We start from the raw sequence: 15,597 nt of genomic DNA, 5'->3' as shown, positions 1-15,597 counted from the left end.
CCACGGACGCCGCCATTTTGCATATTGAAACTGGCGAAAATGCCGAGGACGGAATGTGCGAGCCACACCTGAAAACTGCCCGCCGCTCGATGGCTCATTTATTTGCTGCTCCAAAAAACAGGCACGCCCCCCCAGTATTGTCCTAGTATTATTGCTTATTAATTGAACCCACAACTTCTGGGTTGGGAGACGACCACACTACCACCATGCACTGATCACTTGTCAGCCAATCAGTGCGGCATGGTGGCGTCACATGATGCATATTGTAGTACCGATGGCTTTTACTTCATTTTTCTCGGTAAGACTTTTAAGTTGTCAGATAGGCAGTGTTGTTACAATTTACACTTTTAGAATACCTTTGCTATCTAAAATGATAGTCAATTTTAGATTTTCAGGGATTATATTTACCACTTTCCAAAATATATATATATTTTTTTACAGTTTATATGAATATGAATATTGAGACATGCTCAATCAATAAGGTATATGCACAACCAACTTCCCCATCCAGCAAAATAGAACAAAGCACTTCCTTCTGGCTCTGGTAACTGGCGAAGGCCAACAGCACGAGACTGAGACAAAGCACCCGTCGAGACTTTAAACATCTACAATGTCTTTTGTTTTACACAAGATGTCTTCATGAGCTACCAAAGATGACAAAATCCGATGTTTAGGCTTCGTTTGTGTTTACATACTGTATATCCAAGGCTTGAATAAAGCAAAATTAGCATTTTGTACTTCAAACAACGCATTGAAAAGCAGAACTACGAATCACAGTTTTACCCCGGAGACTGTTGTGATGAGCCGACGGAGAGCGGGACGGCCGTGCCATTAGCCGCTGGTGGGCTCGTGGAATGCCGCCGGACCGGTGTTGGCTCTGTCCAATACTCCACAGCCTTGCTCCATGTGCAGCTCGTAGCACACAACAGACACACTTAAGGGAAAGTGAACCGTTTATTATGTTTGCTTGTCCGTGTTAGCTTGCGAGCTAATGCGCTAACAGCTAAATAACTCGCTCCACTGCGGCGATGTCATATGAAACGTCAGCACCTTGCTCCAAGTTTTTGTGTGTGTAGTCAACAATTAACACACACACAGGGAAGTATCAAAATGGATTAATTCATTCATTTATTTAAACGCACAATTAAAAGAAATGGGACTAGCGTTAGCTAAAAGCGAATTTGCATCTGCGCCATTTGCACAATGGTCACTGTAGCAGACTATTACTCTATTAGTCATTTCAAACTGCTCTAAATTGCTGGAGGACTCTGCATCATTTGCACAATTGTCGGCATTACCACATCACCGGTAAACTTTCATTGCTCAGTGACTCTCCGTAGTGTGTTTTTATGTCTCAAAGGTATTTTCTGGCTGTTGTGGTATTAGAGCAGCTCCAACTACCGGAGACAAATTCCTTGTACTTGGCAAATAAAGATGATTCTGATTCTGAAATGTGTTTAGAATATTTTAATTGGCTTATTTAGCAACATGATAGGCACCAAGAAAAGCATTGCAAAAGACAACAACAATAATAAGCATTATGAATGCATACCTTTCGGACATTGCATCATCGCATTGCTTGATAAAACCATTTGATAGAAGTTGTATTTGATCTTATCTGATCGGTGTACCTAATAACGTCTTGGATGAGCGTATATCCCTTGAGTGATTTGCCACCTTTAAGTTCACTTGCAACAAACTGCTGTAGCCAGCTATGAGTGTGTAAATGTTGTTTGCTACTTTCAGACGAGGGGATCTTTTATAACAGTGATTGAAAGTTTGCATTTCATCCCCCACCACGTCAGCGTGTGTGTTTGTGTCAACTCGGTGCCTGCCGTATTTCCTCCAAATGTGTCTCCGTCAAATGAATTACATCAGCCATCTGCTCCACGCTGTGTAGATGTGCTCTTTATACTGCTGAGATGTTTAGATCTAAGTGTAAATACCGAGCTCTGACATCTGCAATGAATCAAGTCAACTTTTTGGCCATCCAAAAAATGAAACAAAACAAAACAACAAATGAAAAAAACAGATGTCCTCTGCCATCACGTGTTCTGCATTCAGGCTGTGGTTTGCAGAAATGATGTCATTTCCCTTTAGTTTTTTGGGAAAGTTTTGCCGAGGGAAAGAAATGCTGCACAAGGGAGAGCAAGCTTTTCAAACAGTAATCTTCTGTAAAACAAGCTTACGTTTGTTTTCTGCTCTTACTAGCAGCACCTCCATGTGACGTCTACAAAAACTCATCATCTTAGTATAAGTCTCCGTATGGCTTTTGCTTGCAATAAAAAAATTCTAATTGTCCATTTCCCCATAATGTTAGACATAACTTTTCATTTTTAAAGAAAAATCTGACACTTATTATAAGGTAATAAAACAAATGTTTGGACAAAAATGAGGTACTAAACAAGCCTGGTCAGTTGTTGCTCAGAGCTTGTTAAGCTCTTGAGTTGTAGGTGAGACTGAGAGTTTCTTACTGGCCAGTACAGTGTTCCCCCACGATAATCACGTTTCAATGTTCGCGCCACCGCTGTGCCTCTTTTTTAAGAAACCGTTTTTTAATGGGTGTTCAGTTTAGTGAGAAAGGAGAACCACATTCCACGATGCACTTTTTAGCCATTCACTGAACGGCAGCCGAACAAAAAACCTGAAGCGCGCTCATGATGTAGCTGCTGTCGACCACAGCTCGCACCCAGACACTCACGCCACCCCGCCAGGTCCTGCCTCTTAAAGGCACGTACACAGGTACTACAGTGCATACAACATTTATTTATTTTTAAATGGAAATGTTATGCTTGCAGTTACTTTTTCTCTGTTGAAATTCTTCGCAATGTGTTTCGAAGGCACGGCATATTTGATCATCTGGGAGTTTATTCACCTGTTTGCACTGATTGGCGTTAGGTAACGTCTTTCCTTTCCTTAGCAGATATCTGGAATGAGCAGTCGTTCCAAACGGACCCGGACCTGCCGCCCGGATGGAAGAAGATCACAGACATGGCGGGTATCTACTACTGGCACATTCCTACGGGCGCTACCCAGTGGGAAAGACCCGCCACCCGCGCCGCACCCCCCGGACAGGCGGAGCCCCAGGCGCCAGGCGACCACACAAGCTCGACACCGCGTAAACAGCTGCTGGGCTCGCTTAGCCCCTCCCCCACTCCTGACCAAGAGGTGAGAGACTGGCCCATGCAAACATTTGCCAAGTTGATGTTTTATACTGAGACAGTTCTTTCATTTAACTCTCTTTAATACTCAAAATAATTACAATAATAGTTTGGCTGAGGGAACGTATGACATATGAAGCTTCAATCTTACAGAAAAGTAATCAGGACAGACAATGGATAAGCCTTTGAGAATTATTAAATGCAGTGAGACAAATGATTTTCTAGTTTTAGCTTCTGAATGTGATTAGTCAACAATGCATGCCTTGAATGGAATGTAGTTCCCGATTGTCATCATTCCTCCACAACATGGCTTTTGATTTCAAAACTAGTTATCCATCAATTCAATACGGTCATGGAAAAAAAATATTCGACCATACTTTATTTCTTCAATTTCTTGTTCATTTTAATATCTGGTATCGCTAAAGCTGTATTACCTGAAGAATACGAGCACAACAAAATTGCAGTAGATTCTGTAATACTTTGTCCTTTTTGACATGCTTGAGCTTAATTGTATTCCAGTGAATTTGGTTATTATCCAGAAAACCATGGAAAATGGCTAGAGATCAGCTCTTCAATTAAACTCTCACGAGCTGTTTGTTGTCATGGTTCCATTGGTCCAAACAAATGTACCTTTAGTTAGGCAGGCATTACAAATGAAGAAGAAACTACAGAAAGAAGGGTGGTCTAATCATATTTTCCACGACTGTTCACAGTCATACCGGCCCTCCGAGGGAAACCTTAACTACGATGTGGCCCGTGACAAAAAGGACTTTGACACCCCTGAGCTGTTATACTTGATCTTGACTTCTTTAGACTGCACTTTTTCTAAATATTGTGATGAGTGAGTGTTTAAAGGCTTTTTAAAGTCCTAGCAGGAGCTATCCGCTGCTCATTTGTCTCACCACTTTGCTTGTGCTCGTGCACGTGGCTTTTGTGTGCGCGCGTACGCGTCTGTAGTCCTGTCAGGCAGAGGTCTTCTTCACGGGCTCGGCTCGCTCGGGCAGCACCACCTCCGACAGCTCAGTGGAGCCTCTCCACGAACACGTCCTGCCCACGTGTGGATTCATCAACAGCTGCTATTTGGTAAGTAACCTGCCGGCGTGCGCCTCTTTACCTGGCCTCGATAGACGCGGCCTGAACGCGCAGTGAGAACTGGTTTTAATGACGTGAGCCATAGTTTCCTGTACAGCTGACAACAAGGAACAACCTAACGAGACAGGCGAGCAATGAGAGAAGACTGTCAATAATCCAGTGGCGTCATAGAATAAGAGCGAGGTGGGTCGTGCAGAATGACGCTCGGTCACGGCGAGGAAAGCAGATTGACAGGTGCAGCCGCGAGATAAAACATTGACTTGGATGGGACTGACTGATGTTGGCAGGATGATGTGACGCTGGAGGTGTCCATCTTTACTTCCTGGCCTCTCGGTGCATCATCATGCGCATCCTACGTTAAGAGACATCTTTTCACGTTCCAAGCAGACAAATGTAGCCGTTCAAAAGTAAATAAACAGTTTGACAGAAGATTTGAACTCACGGGGCATTCATTTATTGAGATTTTTTTCTTTTAGCGCCACCGTAGTTATTGATTGTGTCCAGTAATGCGCAAATGCGAAAATCAAGACAGTGTCGCATGTGTTACAACCATAACATGCACTCCCCCCACCTCCTCACCTTTTTTTACGTTTTTTTTTTTTTTACTAGAATTTATTTTCTTCTTTTGAAATTTGGTCCGATAGTATATCTTATTTCTGTCCTTTTTATTTCATTTTTGCTGTCTAGCCTCGATCCGCATCGCTACAGGGGGTGTCAGATCAAGAGTTCAACCCCCAGCATCAAGAAGACAAAGACAAGGTGGGAACTGCAGAATTTCTCTTTTGCCCTTCTTTCAAAACTTCTCCAAGAAATGAAGTTCTTGCTGATTGTCATGAATTTTCATCTTTTACTAATTCTAAAAGGGAAGGTGAATGTTCAATAGGAGCAAGAAACTTTTTTGAGCTTAAGTGTTTTTCCCAGAGTTGCTCCTCATTGTAACAAACACCAGTGTGCAGTGAGCAAGTTAGTTAACAGCCTTGTTCTGTCTCTCCCCCTTGATTCTCCCTCTCAACCTCGACCCCCAACTATATGTGCACTTGTGTTTTAAACGCCGTTTGTAGAAGCACATGTGGGGGGATTTTGGCGGAAAGATTGATAGTGAGGTGTGGAAGGCAAGTATCATGCATTCAACGAGCCTTATCGCCACTCCAAACTGTGAATGTGTGGATTAATTGTAATGCGCTGCTCCCCATTAACTGCCTGGACAGCATGCGTGGGCTCAAGCGCTAACATCAACCAGCCGAACGCAGTATTGTGTCATATCCCTGATGAGCGTGGCTGCAGCAACACACTCAACGTGCATCTTTCCGGCCTGTTCACTCAACCTTCCTGCTGCATAGATATGAACGTGTTTGCATTCTACATGTGAACGAATTCCCTTTGCTTGATGACTGAGCACGTCCCGCCGCACATAGGCGCACCATTGCCGTCGCTCCATCCGGCCACAGCACTCCGCAATGCACTTTGGATGCATGCTGGTATTCGGTGTGTCATGATTTGTGACAAGTTTCCGTCCTTTCAGCCCTTCTCCCACATGCATACTGTTGGTCAAAAGGTTTTAGCCGAATATTCACACACATCAAATTGCCGTATGGCCCGGTTAAGATCAGTGCATTGCAAATTAGGGGATGACGCGACGAGTCCAAACGTTGACTTTAGCACTCGGCAATGACAGTTTGATCTTGAAATTGATTAATTGCCAATCACGTGTTTTGACTTGAACCATGCAGCAAACTCGCTGTGGAAATATTTTCCCGATAATGAGACTGGTAGCGCATTGACTTGCAAATGATGCCAGTGGAGCTTACAGCTCTTCCACATGCATTTTGTACAAATGGAGGCCTCCTCAAACGTCTTGGTACTCACTGCGTTTGAGTAAATATATGCCCTTGGCCACTGTTTGTGCAAAAACATTAAATTACAATGTATGTGCACAGTAAGAATTTGAGACCATTTTTTTTTTTTTTGCCATATACTATTAAACTAAAACAACACTTTATCTTATTTTGTTGGAAACCAGACTGAACAGTAATGTTTCAAATTGCCTTCATTTCAGCCAATATGTTGTACAGAACATCATGTTTGATTTGTCGAGTAACAAAGTCCAGGAACATACACGCTTCTTTTGGAATTGAATTTAAACTACCGGTCAAACGTTTTAGAACAAACCAGTTTTTCCATCTTTTTTTTTCAAAGTGAAATTGATGCAGATCAATTTCTCATTTCACTCTGCAATGATGGCACAGAACTAATACATTATTCAAGTTACAAAAGAAAACATGGAATCAATCGCCAAACCAAAATGTATTCTAAAATTTTGACTCGTGACTCAGAACAGCTGAAAACACCTGTGGCATAATCTCGGAAATAGAAATCAAATATACTTCAGAAAGTCCTTGCCGGCTCTGTTGTGGCACTGTGTGTAGCTTGCGTTGCTTTCACTCTTGTGTCCACTTTCAAGTTCAAGTCTTGACACTGAGCCTTCAGACCAGTTGAATGTTTTTTCCAAGTTTTATTTATTTTTTATTTTTTTAATTGAAAGTCAAGTAGCTGAAGCCCAATGAATAGCCTCACAGTTGTGGGAACTTCCGCAGGGAGAAAATCATATGTTGTTTGTTTATTCCGAACATGCATGTATTAAATAAAAGAACAAACATTTATACTTGTTACACTTGTGGGGAAAAAAGGGTAACAAAACAATCCCCTATGAAAACAACACAGACAAAGGGGGGAAAAAAAACCTGGAAACAGTATTTAACCCAATCACTAGTAATGATTAACTCGCTTCCTCATTCATGTTTGAAAGGGTGTAGGAAGAAGTAGAACTTATTTGTACCGACCCCTTTAGTCTCCGTTCCATTTTCAGTATTGCAACATTTCATTCTTTTCATATACTACTGCCACAACACAATATATTATATACACTGTATACGACATGCAATAGACTTTCTTATTTATTAACCACATGAATATATATATGTATATATAATATCTTATATTTGCTTTCTATTTTGGAGATAATGCCACCAGTGTGTTCAGCTTCTTTAGCTGCCCAAGGTGGCGACTTTCATAAGTCAAAGGTTAAGTATACATTTTTGTTTGTAGATTGATTTCTTGATTTCTTCTGTAACTTGAATAGTTTATTTGTTATGTGCTTTCATTTCAGAGTAAAATGAGCAATTGAACTGCATAAATTGAAAGACAAAACAAAAAAATAATTGGAAAAATTGGGTTGTTCTCCAACGTTTGACCGGTAGTTTATGTTGAATAAATGTTGTTGGTTTTCCATGGTACGCATAGCAAGAAACAAGCTCAGCGGTAAGCAGTACTGTTAACCTGATCTCCTTATACTGTGTAGCACATTGATTGAGCGAGCCTGTATGCTCTGCTGATGTGCAGTTGCCGAGACGCAGACGTTTCCTCTAATTAAGCATAATTATGAAAGCCACTGACCTCAGCACACAATATTTGTGCTTCCATGTGTGAAGGGGGCTTTAAGGTCTTCTGTGCGTTGTGGTCGTTTCTCCACATTCTGACTATATTGCTTCCACGCACCAGGACTTGCAGGAGGCCACGGTGAACCCTGACCCCAGCCTAAAGGAGTTTGAGGGTGCAACCCTTCGCTACGCGTCACTAAAGTTAAGGTAAAATATCATCATACTTTTACAAAACCACCGTAGTTTTAAATCCTCTCTGTGCTCTTGTGACTCAATTACCCGATGCGCCACCGGCATCTGGTCAGTTTCTCCTATCTAGCCTTTAATCGCTCTTAAATAACTTCCGACGAAACAGGAAATTGACTCTCCCGATCAGGAAATGGGTGTCTGTCAGTGTAATGACGGCTCTGGTAGATTTGTGCTCAGTGGAGCTAACGGTCGCCACGGCGATACCTCATTGCTCATCTTAGAACAGCGTCACTATATTCCATATCTGCTTTTGACGTTTATTCCAGGAACCGTCCAGCGGTGGAAGAAGACGACTCCAGTAGTGGCGACAGTGATCCACAATCAAAGGTAAAGACCAAACACAGCCTTACGTTGAAGCACAAATACAGCAGTGTCTCCTGTTGCTACCAATTTCTTGTTTCTTGTGTCTGAGGGGTTAGACGCGTGTTCGATTGCGTCCCTCAGTGATGCGTCCTGTCTGCATTTCTTTGCTCTTTCAGATTCAGTTCAACCTGCGTCAGGCCTCGCATTTGGTAGCTGGGGCTTCGGTGGGGACTTACCCAACTGAGTACCACCACTATCATGTCGCAATTAAAAAAGTAAAGCACTACTGATTGTGAAGGCCGTGGGCATAGATTGACATGGCAGCACACGTACGAGCTGAAATCTGACGGGACAAAAAAAAGGGGGGGGGGGGGAACGTTGGCAATACATGAATATAATTTCACAGAACAAATACTCAAGTGTAGGTTGTAAATCCAGGTCGGTTTAGGCCAACAGAGGAAGCCTTGCTGGCCCGGACAGTTCCCCACCCAGTGAGTTCAACAGTACTGTGGTGGACTGCATTTGAAATATTTCCTCTGTACTGCAATGAAATCCGTGATTTAATTTTTGAAGAGGTACGCATATGTGGTGGTACTGCCTTCCAACCAAAATGTATGCAGCTGCACAGCGCTCCACCCAATTCATTATCAATCTTTATGACCGCAATAGCATTTGAATTAGCGACGAGAATTCTTCTGGCTCAAGCATCACTAACGCAAAAAGGAAATGAGCGTTCGAATGACAAACTAGTGGCACTCCCTGTATGGGGATAGATTTGTCTCAAAATTATTGATACAAATATAGCCGCCATTTACACATTTTTCAGATCCACAAATATATCCTCGATTTACCCGTGTTTTTCAATGTTGTGGGTGCATTTATCGTGACTTATCATTGGTAAATATTAAATTCTGCTTGTGAATTGTTGGTGTGTTTGTGCGTCAGTGAGCCACTGTGCTTATTGAAACATCAGAATCATCTTTATTTGGCAAGTATGTCAAAAACACTTCAGGAATTTGTCTCCGATAGTTGTATTATTGTAATAAAAAGCTGGTTTTTGTATCTTGCTGACAGATGAGGAAGTCGATTTCTTTTTCTTGTACTTATTAATGACGAGGCTGCCGATTGTCCACCTTGTTCAGCCGTGGTCGGTTTCCCGGGAATTTCAGTAGGCTCGGACCAGAGACTGTTGGTTTCCAATCAAAATGACTTGCAGTCACGTCATCAACGGAGACGGCGACACTGCCACCTAGCGGACGGTGGGATGGCCCTTCCCACACGGGTGAATATTCTCAACTTGTGTGTGTGAATAGCTTGAAAAACTGCGTTACGTCGGTCTAAAAAAGTAAATGCGCGTGCTCACTGATCCACAAACGCACCTTCAACAATTCACAAGCGGAATTGACTATTTACAAGTAATAAGTCATGATAAATGCACACACAACATAAAAAACAAACATCTGTAAATCGTGGCTATATTTGTGGCTCTGAAAAATGTAAATTGCGGATATAGTGTATTTGTGGATCTAAAAAACAGGTGTAAATCACAGATATATTTGTCAATAATTTTGAGACAAATCTCCCCCCCACATCCCTGCGCAGTGAGTGAGTAAGAGCAAGACAGGAAGTCAGACAGGCCCGCTCCAAGAAGAGAGCTGAGAAGAAAACAGCCTCCGACTACTGGAGAGTGTCCAGTATATGACGTGCTGGTTTGAAAGCAAGACAAACGGGGCCACCTGCCGCACGCGGCCATGCACTGCCTGCCCTGCTCCAAATGCAGAGTCGGCACGCTTATGACGGGCAGACGTCAGTCGCTCTGTGAAGCTGGATTTTCTTCTCCTGTTCCTGCATTGGCGGCCATTAGCGTGTGCCCCCGCGTCTACCAATCAGCTCCCTCCAGCCACTCGCGTCCGTTCCATGTGTGCCTCGTTATCTCGTCATTTGGCTTGTATTTTTTAACCCCAATTCCAATGAAGTTGGGATGTTGTGTTAAACATAAACAGAATACAATGATTTGCAAATCATGTTCACCCTATATTTAATTGAATACACTACAAAGACAAGATATGTAAGGTGCAAACTGATCAACTTGATTGTTTTTAGCAAATAATCATGAACTTAGAATTTGATGGCTACAACAGGTTCTAAAAAAGCTGGGAGAGGTGGCAAGAAAGACTGAGAAAGTTGAGGAATGCTCATCAAACACCTGTTTGGAACATCCCACAGGTGAACAGGCTCATTGGGAACAGATGGGTGCCATGATTGGGTAGAAAAGGAGCTTCCCTGAATTGCTCAGTCATTCACAAGCAAAGATGGGGCGAGGTTAACCTCTTTGTTAACAAGTGTGTGAGAAAATAGTCCAACAGTTTAAGGACAATGTTCCTCAACGTACAATTGCAAGGAATTTAGGGATTTCATCATCTACGGTCCAGAATATCATCAAAAGGTTCAGAGAATCTGGAGAAATCACTGTATGTAAGCGGCGAGGCCGAAAACCGATCCATCCCTTCGATCCCTCAGACGGCACTGCATCAAAAACCGACATCGATGTGTAAAGGATATCACCGCATGGGCTCAGGAACACTTCAGAAAACCAATGTCAGTAAATACAGTTCGCCGCTACATCCGTAAGTGCAACTTGAAACTCTACTATGGAAAGCAAAAGCTATTTATCAAAAACACCCAGAAACGCTGCCGGCTTCTCTGGGCCCGAGCTCATCTAAGATGGACTAACGCAAAGCGGAAAAGTGTTCTGTGGTCCGACGAGTCCACATTTCAAATTGTTTTTGGAAATTGTGGCCGTCGTGTCCTCCAGGCCAAAGCGGAAAAGAACCATCCGGACTGTTATGGACACAAAGTTAAAAAACCAGCATCTGTGATGGTATGGGGCTGTGTTAGTGCCAATGGCATGGGTAACTTACACATCTGTGAAGGCACCATTCACGCTGAAAGGTACACACGGGTTTTGGAGAAACATATGCTGCCATCCAAGCTGCCAGTCTTTTTCATGGACGTCCCTGCTTATTTCAGCAAGACAATGCCAAACCACATTCTGCACGTGTTACAGCAGCGTGGCTTCGTAGTAAAAGAGTGCGGGTACTAGACTGGCCCGCCTGCAGTCCAGACCTGTCTCCCATTGAAAATGTGTGGCGCATTATGAAGCGTAAAATACGACAACAGAGAACCCGGACTGTTGAACAGCTGAAGCTGTACATCAAGCAAGAATGGGAAAGAATTCTACCTACAAAGCTTCAACAATTACTGTCCTCAGTTCCCAAACGTTTCTTGAATGTTGTTCAAAGAAAAGGTGATGCAACACAGTGGTAAACATGACCCTGTCCCAGCTTTTTTGGAACATGTTGCAGCCATCAAATTCGAAGTTCGTGATTTTGCTAAAAACAGTAAAGTTTATTAGTTTGAACATTAAATATCTTGTCTTTGTAGTGTATTCAATGAAATATAGGTTGAACATGATTTGCAAATCATTGTATTGTTTTTATTTACGTTTAACACAACGTCCCAACTTCATTGGAATTGGGGTTGTAGTTCCCTGCTTTCTTTGAGTCTGTGTTCATTGACGTCACTTGTCCTAAATTTTGTCGCATATTCTCAAGTGGTGAGTGTTTTGTTTATTTGTGTTTCCTTGTTACTCTGATTTTTGATTTTCCAAGGCCTTGTTAATTTAGTATTTAGATTTTTTTTTTTTTCCCCCATGATCCTTGTCTGCCTTTTGTAAGTAAGTACTTTTTTCAAGACTGCTGGACGTGTGCCTCGGCTCCCGGCTCCCCTGTGCTCGGGTCCGCCACCTTTTGCCTGCTAACTGCGGACATGTTTGAGTGAGCCAAACGCTCAACAGGCCCACCCACCCGAACATTCGGGCATAGAAAATGTAGAGAGGACTATGCGTTCCACACATGGCTCTTCTTTATAAACTGGGTCAACCAGTGCACCCTCTGCACAGGCTCCCTTTGGTACATCTGTCATCTTTACATTTTTATCTTGTACATGTGTCTGCAGAGATGTTTGCACTTGGCCATTGATTGCTGTCAGGCATCTTTAAATTCTGCTTGTTAATCAAAGTAAAAAGTAAAGCTACGAAGTCAAAATAATCTGGAGAAAGGATGAGAAATTGCAAGATGAACATCATTCTCTTGTTTGGGATGGTCCCGTCTGAACGGGCAATAAATATTTGACGGCAACACGCACGGCTGGCTCTGTTTGCCGTCAACCAAGATGAACGTTTGTCACCCATCGCATTGTGGAATTGGCATGATCTGCAATAGGGTTGAGGTTGTAACTGTCGCAGCGAAAACAAAGACGAGAGGGTGGTTGGTGCACAACACAAGTCCAAACTCTCACTTAAAATAAACCCACTCTGTTAGGTTTGTAGACCTAATGTCTCATTAGCGCCATTAAAACATTTCACAATGGAAAATGCAATCTTTTCAGTAACGTGATGATTTTTGACCATGAATAAAAGGTCAATTTAATAACTTTTTTCCTTTTTGGGCACGCAGCTGGCCTTTGTGGTGGCTTGGCCACGTGACGCCATCTATTGTTGTTTAAAACACCCACTGCAGAAATGTGACGCGGCGCAAGTTTGAGTTTGTGTTCGTCATTTTTGCTTGCGTGCGTGTGTCAGTGTTTTGCAGTGCGCTCTCTGGGCTGGGTGGAGATGGCCGAGGAGGACTTGGCGCCGGGCAAGAGCAGCGTGGCTGTAAACAACTGCATCCGGCAGCTGTCCTACTGCAAGAACGACATCCGAGACACGGTCGGCATCTGGGGCGAGGTGAGCCTGAAGCCAGCCAATATTATGAATCCTCCTCATTCTCTGCGGTGGTTGTACTTCAATCCTGTTAATATGGACACCATTTGCTATTATTAGTCGCGACGCGCTGAAATAAAAATTCTTGGCCAAAAATGGCGAAACCAAGGTGAGAAATCGAAACACCGCAAGAGTTTATTATGCCAATTGTTAGTCAAATTCCATTTATGGCTATGACTGTGCACTGACCTCACAAAAAAATTATATTTGTTTTCATGTCAGTGGATATCGATATATATCACAATACAAAACAAATCACTCTTTTTTTTTTTTTTAAATTTAACTCTTAACCTTTTGATTTCAATATGTATTTTCTGTCAAAAGTTGATCGTGACATTGAACATTAAAGACATTGATTTCAGATGGCCGATGACATCATTGACAGGAAATGCCCGAAATGTTGGACAGCGTGGAGCTGTGTTGGTTGTGAAACAGAGGGCGGTAGTTTCCCTGGGCTGCAGCAGTAGGCTGCAAACGTTCGCGCCAGTTGCGTCTCTCTGCTGATGTGCGTCAACCAAACCCGTTGTCGACACACGATTGGGTCAACTCGCATTATTATTGTGTGTCAAAACGTGGACGAACGCAATCTTTGGAAGTCTATTGACTGCGTCTCAAATCTTCACCAAGGAAAATTTCTTTCCAGAGATCTGTCTGTCTTGTTTTATGGCCAGCCCTAATGAAGACTGATGAATGAGCGTCGTAGCCGCTAAACTGTGAGACCGGGACGCCCCCGGAGCACGCCGCCTCGTCGTCGGTTCGGCGGCGAAAATACACTTTGGGGCCATTTTTGGCCAAAACCTTTGGGTGACAGAAATTTTAGGCCATCCTTACTTATTAGCGTTGTTGTGTCACTTTATGGACAAGTATTGGGACACGTGGCCAGCACACCTACAGGAAGTGAACACACAAAAGAAGAAGGTGTTGCTCCCCACTTTCGATTTGGTTTTGGAGTGCGTCTGAGTTGTATTTGTGTGTTGGCCTATGTCTATAGCGTCCATTCAACCTAACGGGTTAATTGATAAGAGGCGTGTCACAAAACCTTCATATACAGCAGCTCGCACCCTTTGGCGACATTGAAACTACATGCTTAATAAATCCGCTTGCGTGCGTGTGTGTAGGGGAAGGACATGTACCTGTTGCTGGAGAATGATATGTTGAACCTGGTGGACCCGATGGACCGCAGTGTTCTTCACTCTCAGCCAATCGCCAGCATCCGCGTCTGGGGCGTTGGCCGCGACAATGGCAGGTAGGTTTTCATTTTTGCAGATGACACAAACTTATTTTTTTGCAGGCGGATTTCCCTGTACTGAAGGCTAAAACGAATACTGGTTTAGATCATATTTCAAAATGGTTCGAATTAAATAAGTTATCTCTCAATGTAAATAAATATACCTTTATTATCTTTACGTTAAAAAGCAAATAATGCTCAAAACTGGACTATCCATGGGAAATTTCTTATCGACAAGTTTCCTTGGAGTCTTTATAGACGAGAGTTTAATTCGGAAGAGGCATGTTCACCTCGCCAGTAATAAAATATCTGAGTAAATTGCAAAGTATTGTCAATCAGAAAAGCCTTAAAGCTTTTTATTGCAGCTTCATATATTGTAATGTCATATGGGGAGATGCGTATCCTTCCCACCTTCATAAGCTTTTTGTTTTTCAGGATCGCCTCTTACGGTGACCGTGTTGCTCATGCAGCGCCGTCTTCAAACACCTTAATCAACTTTCAACATAAATGAATAGAGAATCTGCATATTCATCCACAAAGTTCTGTCTCCGTCAGCTCAGTTTTCTTTGCCCTTTCAAGATTTTTTTCTCAGCTCGACACTGATGTTCACAACCTCAATACTAGATATGCAAATTGGTTACGTCTCCCGATGTTTGGCACGCAGCTCTGTCAATTTTCCATAAAGTGCACGGGGGCCAGCTATGGAATAAACGCAATCAAATCTCAGCTCAGTCGACTTCACTAATTCATTTGAAATCCAAGCTCAGAAGATGCTTGACAAACAAAATCTAATCAATTTTACCCTTTCACTCACATACATGACACACACCTTTGATTTCTATTTTATGCTTATTTAACTAAGGTTTTACTTCTTGTATACCCTTAAGAAGGTGAAGGACAATCCAAACACAAACAAACCTCGCACCCAATCATTATTATTGACCCGGCTGACACTGTTGCGGTGCAGCAAGATAACCACTAGAAGGCGCTGTGTGCAACACTTAATACTCACTGTCACTCTACCAATGAAGTCAATAACAAAAAATGTGACGCAGCAAACATAGGACAACATCAGAGAGCAGTTTTGTTTCAAGATATCTCTATTCCAGCCCTGTTGTTGCATGGAAGAAACGCCGTTTAGGTCCAGTGCCACGGCAGATACTTAAAAATGGTACAAATCAGTGAGGTTGAGATCCTTCACAACTTTGCAAATAGAAAGGCACTACGATTTGTGGTCTACCAAGATAAAATGTACTGCTTGCTCGTGTATGTTTTACTTGGATCACACGTTACAAAAAAGTG

The 15,597-nt window shown here is 42.7% G+C and overlaps 1 protein-coding gene across 7 annotated transcripts in view; it reads left to right on the top strand.

Moving 5' to 3' along the window:
- The window catches only part of apbb2b (amyloid beta (A4) precursor protein-binding, family B, member 2b), a 60,806-nt gene that overhangs the window by 30,252 nt on the left and 14,957 nt on the right, over positions 1-15,597 (top strand). For 4 of the 7 annotated variants that reach the window (XM_061771152.1, XM_061771151.1, XM_061771157.1 and 1 more), the window contains 8 exons: positions 2,921-3,168; positions 4,119-4,244; positions 4,941-5,012; positions 5,315-5,365; positions 7,812-7,897; positions 8,206-8,266; positions 12,885-13,031; positions 14,186-14,313. In XM_061771152.1, the coding sequence (XP_061627136.1) occupies positions 2,921-3,168; positions 4,119-4,244; positions 4,941-5,012; positions 5,315-5,365; positions 7,812-7,897; positions 8,206-8,266; positions 12,885-13,031; positions 14,186-14,313 (919 nt within the window). The remainder of the gene's footprint in view (positions 1-2,920; positions 3,169-4,118; positions 4,245-4,940; positions 5,013-5,314; positions 5,366-7,811; positions 7,898-8,205; positions 8,267-12,884; positions 13,032-14,185; positions 14,314-15,597) is intronic. The other 3 variants (XM_061771154.1, XM_061771158.1, XM_061771155.1) reach the window with 2 other exon arrangements.

The sequence above is a fragment of the Phyllopteryx taeniolatus genome, chromosome 4 (genome assembly GCF_024500385.1).
Source record: "Phyllopteryx taeniolatus isolate TA_2022b chromosome 4, UOR_Ptae_1.2, whole genome shotgun sequence".
NCBI lineage: Eukaryota > Metazoa > Chordata > Actinopteri > Syngnathiformes > Syngnathidae > Phyllopteryx > Phyllopteryx taeniolatus.
Note: the sequence above shows the minus strand (reverse complement) of the source record. Positions and strands in the feature narration are given on the sequence as shown.